Source organism: Populus trichocarpa, chromosome 6 (assembly GCF_000002775.5).
Source record: "Populus trichocarpa isolate Nisqually-1 chromosome 6, P.trichocarpa_v4.1, whole genome shotgun sequence".
NCBI classification, from domain to species: domain Eukaryota; kingdom Viridiplantae; phylum Streptophyta; class Magnoliopsida; order Malpighiales; family Salicaceae; genus Populus; species Populus trichocarpa.
The window spans coordinates 8,320,452-8,326,558 of record NC_037290.2 but is presented as its reverse complement, the minus strand read 5'-3'; the positions used below and the strand labels follow the sequence as shown (position 1 = coordinate 8,326,558).

General features: G+C 38.5%; 1 protein-coding gene across 1 annotated transcript; it reads left to right on the top strand.

Moving 5' to 3' along the window:
• The first annotated feature begins 310 nt into the window (after window positions 1-310).
• Window positions 311-5,650, top strand: LOC7487358 (stress response protein nst1). The gene is made up of 4 exons (XM_002309143.4): window positions 311-534; window positions 701-2,360; window positions 3,043-4,115; window positions 5,136-5,650. The coding sequence occupies exons 2-4, from the start codon at window positions 858-860 to the stop codon at window positions 5,245-5,247; spliced, it is 2,688 nt and encodes an 895-aa protein (XP_002309179.2). The 5' UTR covers window positions 311-534; window positions 701-857; the 3' UTR covers window positions 5,248-5,650.
• The last annotated feature ends 457 nt before the right edge of the window (window positions 5,651-6,107 follow it).

Below are 6,107 nucleotides of genomic sequence, written 5' to 3'. Positions count from 1 at the left end.
CAAGCTGGCCCGGATACCCATGTTAATAATAATAATAAAAAGTATTCCACAAAAGAATAATTAATTATTAGCTATTTCACAATAAAGGGTCAAATTGAGATATTGTGAAAAATTTGAGAAGTTTAAACAGTGAGAGCCTGAAACGGAATATCTCATAATCTACAAGGACTATAATATAATTCACCCTAAAAAACTTGAAAGATTGCTTGTATAATTTGTTTTCCTTAAATTCCCTCAATATATTTATTTATTTATCTTTTAACAAAATAGAAAATCTCCCTTTTATCTTATTTATTATAAAAAATTTATTCATATATTTATTTTTATAATTTCTTGTTCTTCTCTTCTCTTTCTCGAGTTTCTTCTCTGTTAAAACAGAAAAACGAACACCAAAGCTGCTGCTACAACAACAACGACGACGAACCGATTTCCAAAATCCGAACCCGCCTGCCCGATTATCAAAATCTTTTTTTCTTCTTCTTCATTTTCTGCCTCTCATTTCCATCAATTGCCATGGGCTCTCAACCTGTGATTGTAAGTCCCCGAATCTCTCTCGCATTGTTTCCAGCTCATTACGTCGCCGTTTTATCAAACTCTAATCTAACAATTATTTTTAATCACTCAATTAATCTTGGATTAGGTTTTGTTTTTTTTTTAATTTTAATTGGTTTGGGATTTTTATTTATTTATTGATTTTTAGGGTTCTTGAAGTATCTGCGAATTGGTTTGAATTGGAGAAGATAGGGTTAGGGTCTCGAATTTGAAGCATTGCTAGATTTTGAATTGGGGATTTTCTTTTCTTTCTTTCTTCTCTTTGTGTTGGATTGTTTTCCAAAGACGGGGAAAATAGGAGGATAATGTGTATACTGTGTGTGATACAAAAGTGGTCTCGCCGGGTTGCTACGATGCTGCCTTGGTTAGTTATTCCTTTGATAGGATTATGGGCACTTTCACAGCTATTGCCGCCGGCATTTCGTTTTGAGATTACATCGCCGAGACTGGCGTGTGTTTTTGTGCTCCTGGTTACTTTATTTTGGTACGAGGTTTTGATGCCACAGCTGTCTGCTTGGCGGGTGCGTAGAAATGCACGATTGAGGGAGAGGAAAAGGTTTGAAGCTATTGAATTGCAGAAGCTTAGGAAAACTGCTACGAGGAAGTGTAGGAATTGTTTGAGTCCATATAAGGATCAGAATCCGGGTGCTGGTAAGTTTATGTGTTCTTATTGTGGGCATATTTCGAAACGGCCAGTTTTGGATTTGCCTGTACCACCTGGGTTGGGGATTTCAAATTCTGGGATTATTAAGGATTTGGTGGGGAAAGGTGGGAAGTTACTGAATGGCAAGGCGTGGAGTGATAATGGATGGATGTGTAGTCAGGAGTGGTTAGATAATGGTGGTTGGGCTGGTGGGTCTGTAGCTGGGAAGTCTAGTTATTGGAGGAAGAATGGGAGTGGGATTTTTGGAGGGGATGGACATTGTTTGGCCGAGACATCATATTCAGGGGTTGTAATTTTTGCTTGCAAGGTGTTGACATCTTTTTTCTTGAGCATCCGGTGGCTTTGGAGGAAGATTTTTAGGACTAGTTCCTCTGAGGATGGCTCTTCTGATGCCGAGCATAGGGTGATGTTGGCTAATAGGCGCGAGAATGGGGAAAACTTTCATGAGAGTAGAGGAGAGAAAGCACGCAGGAAAGCTGAAGAGAAGAGACAGGCTAGGTTAGAGAAGGAGCTCTTAGAGGAGGAAGAGAAAAAGCAAAGGGAGGAGGTTGCTAGATTGGTAGAGGAACGTAGGAAGCTGAGGGATGAGATAATGGAGGCTGAAAGGGATCGAAGTAGATCATCACCACTAACCAGGGAGAAAAATAGTAGGAAGGAAGCAGAAAAGAAACGTCAGGAAAGAAGGAAAGAGAAAGACAAGGGGTCTAGTAAGAGCAACTCTGATGCAGAAGATTTGGAAAAGAAAGTTGGTAAGGAAAGTGATCAGAAGCGGGATGTTGAGAAGAAGAGTGAAATTGAGCGCCGTCAACATCAAAAAACTGGGACAGAGAGTGTAAAAGGTCAGAACATTGAATTGGGACATGGGATTAAGAATACACCTGGAAGCAATTTTAACCGGGGCAATGCTGGATCTAGGTATTTTGATCGAATGAAGGGTACATTTTTGTCTTCTTCTAGAGCTTTTAGCGGAGGTGGTTTCTTTGGAAAACCTGCTAACATGCCTGCTATGGTCACTAAAGAAAATAAGCCCAACAGTTCTATAGATCCTGTTCATACTTCTGCCTATAGGAGAGAGATATATCCACCTGACCGTCTGGCTGGGAAAGCAAGTCTGAATGGAGATGAAAGGAACATCTATCGTCCTGTAAGTTGTCTTGCTGCATGTTTACTCTTATTTATTTTCGCTTGTTGACAGGTGGAAAAAATTTTAGGCATGCAGAATTTGTTGCTTTCTTTATATTGATTTTATCCTCATGGCATGCTGCGCTGGCCATCTATGTATTATAAATTTTGATTGTCTAGCACTTATTTTGCAACTTTGATTGAACATAATGGTTAACCGGCTTGATTGACTGTCATTTCAACTTTGTGTAAATTTGATATAGATTTTAAAATGTTTGTTTAGTTGCGTTGAAAATTTTCTGTTAATGCCTAGTTGCCTGTTCTTCTTAGAAACTTTGTTTGAAAAGCATGCTAGGGTTCTGGTGAAATTGTCTTGTATTAATTTTTTTTTATTATGTTTACAGGCATGCTGGATAAGTTATGCAGAAATTGTTTTTTTTTTTTTTTAATCCCATATTGAAATTCTCCTTGCTATTTTAGTCATATGTGCATAAGTTTGATCTAGATTTTTTAAATGCTTGCCCTTTTGCTTTGTGATGAGATTTGTCTCCTATCATTGGTTATTTGCCCATACTTATGGGTAACTTTGATTGGAAGGCATGCTAGGGTTTTTATTAAAGACAGATAGCTTATTTTGGATGCTTGTGGATTAGCAATGCATTTATAAGAAAAAAAGTGTTAAGATGCTCTGCTATTCACAACAGGTGCTCTCTGAAACGCAACCAAGCCAACCTAAGAAAACATGGCAGCAATTATTTGCACGCTCATCACCTGCTCCTTCATCCTCAAATGCAAATGTCATCTGTAGACCAAATTCAAAACAAGCAGAAGTTCAAGCACAACAGTTTCCTTTGCAATCATCACCAATGCAATCATTTGATAATCCAATCAATTTTGGGCTGCCATCACCATTTCCAGCCTCTGCATTTCCAAATGTATCCAGTAGCACTAGTTTAGGTTTCTCACCTCCTATTGAACCAATTTTTCCCCGTTCTGTGGAAGGGTCCTGTGATTTTATACCTGAAGAACCGGAACTGTTTGAAGACCCATGTTATATTCCTGACCCAATATCATTGCTTGGGCCTGTTTCAGAGTCGCTTGATAATTTTCAGTTAGACCTGGGAACTGGTTTTGCGCCAGACATGGGACTGGGATTGGAAAGGCCTTATGCTATAAAGAATGTGTCTGCATCTCCTGAAGTGAACAAGCCATCTCCAATTGAGTCCCCTTTGTCAAGACTACGAACTGCTGATGAAAAGAATAATGGTTCTAATTGGTTCCCAACTACTCCTATAGCCCAAGATTTTAACACTCTACCTACGGATGATATGCATGGGAATGAGAAGAGAACATGGCAAATGTGGAACAGTTCACCTCTTGGTCAGGATGGTTTAGGTTTAGTAGGTGGCCCAGGAAGCTGGCTTTTACCCCCAGAACGAAACAGATCAACCAAGGAAGATATTATACCACCTCCATCTCAGAAAACTATGCCATCGCTGTTTACAAAAGATGATCAAATCCTTTCTGGTACTCTTTCTCCCCAGAAGGTTTTTCTTGGCAATGGCCAGAATGGTGGGGTTTTCAGTCCAGTCATTGGTTCAAGTGAAAATGAACCATGGTTACAGAATGCCTTTTTCCCACCATTATCAGGCAGCACTAGCCAGTTCTCTCTGAAATCTCAGGAGGAATGTGCTCAGAATGAAGTGATTTATCGGAGTCCCACTGGAGCTGCAACCGACAATGCTTTGGGGTCATCTCCAGTCCATAGTTGTTCCAAGTGAGTGCATCATCATTTGAACTCTCTTTTATTAGATCTCTAATCTCGAATTGGAATGTATATATGACTAAAACGAGAAACCATCAGTCTGACTTTTATCATTGTTGAAACATCTGAAGATCATCTGATATCAATTAAAACTATGATAACTGAGATGAAAAGAATATTGTGTTAGATTGATGCACTGAAATAATTCCATTGTTTTGGACAATAAAAGAATGATGTGACACTTGATGCCCAAGTTTTTCGCAGTTAAATATAAATTCATGAGTGAACTCTGGTTTTTAACCTTTACTATGGTCACTATTCTCGGTTGCTTATTTAAATAACCACCCGGTGGTATTTGTCACACTTAGCGTGTTCATGTACAATATCCATTTCTTGGGCCGAATTCTAATTCCTGGCTACAATTAATTGGAGTGGCTTAGGACCAAGAAAAACTGTTGTAATGCAGGTATCTGCTGCAGCCTTCGGTCTCTTAGATTGTAGAGTTTGAGGTTGTACTCACCTAACTGTTAAACCCCCTGAAATATATATATAATAATCTATTTTTTCAAGAGTATTGGGAAACTAATCAACACCATGATGAAGCATCCGAATGCAAAGAAAGAAATATGAATAATTATTTCAAAGATTATTAAAAATACTTAAGATTAATGTCGAGTCAAAACTTAAATACTCGACACAGATCCAAAAAAATAATTTGCATAAACAATAAATGTTTATTGATATTCTCCTTGGCAGGTGATGCAGCAATATATAAAAACAAGCACAATTCTAATAAAATTTAACATAATTTGATAATTATATACGCACTAATTAGATGTATTTACTATATTTGAATATGTAAATAAAACTAATACAATATTTTGATTACTAACGATTATGTTCATTAATGATTAGAACAACTAATCAACCTTTGAGTGCTATTAGTTTGTCTATTTGCTTGTCTACTTGCTTGTCTACAGTGTTGAAACTGATAATGCTAATCTCTCTGATTCATTTCTTTTCCACTGGCAGGAATGAATGGGGTGCACAAGGTTCAGGAGAAGGTTTCGGGAAGTCATCTGTCACAAGACCCAATTTTGGTGGTTTGTTCCCCACCTCAGATGTACAGTGGTCATTCGATTAAAAAAAGGAAAGAAAAGTAAAAAAAAAAAAAAAAGGGTGACAGTATGAGGCGCCTGATCAGACCTCCTGTTCTGAAGAGGCAAATGCCCCTCAGATGTACACTGGACACGATTGTATCTTCTTCCATCGGTTCTTTAAAAGGGGCATTGATCTTTACGTACTTAGCATGCATAGGAAATTAGGATTACCCTTTGACATGCATTCACCTGTGCATGAGGTAACAGTTAGGTTTACTACAATTCTAAATTTTTTAGGTTTTGCCTGGGGGAGAGGGGGGTGTCCCCTTTTTGAGGAAAATTTCTTCTTTTGAAAATGGAGCTATTCCTCCTCGTAGTTGTAAACCACTTGATCTTCATCTGAATGAATGCCAATGAGATGATGCTAACGCATGCTGCTTATGCTTATGAGAAGCTATTTTGGCCTTCTTTTCATGTTAGGTTCACTTTTCCATGTACCTGGGAGCCTCCCCCCTCCATCCCAAGTCAAAGGCTATCTATTCGTGGAAACCAAAATTTCCCTCTTAAAGAACGTGTCATGGAGCCCCGATTTCCCTGTAGTTCTCCCCAATGTTGGAATAGGAGGCCAGGAAAAAGGCTAATATCGATTAAGCAGGGTTCATTTGCTAGCTGATAATTATGAAACATAAAACATGAAGTTAAGTTTAGAATAAGAACTGCTAGTTGTTTGGATTTGCAGCAATGTTCACCGACCGTTCTGTGCTCTAATTCTCCCTACCCTGTCTTCCTAAACTCTCCATAACATCTGGATCACGGAATTTAAGATGTAGCCGGTAGACCAAATATCAGCTTAAGCTCCATCATAGCCTCTTGTGTTGTCACTTCTGCAGCAACATAAACAGGG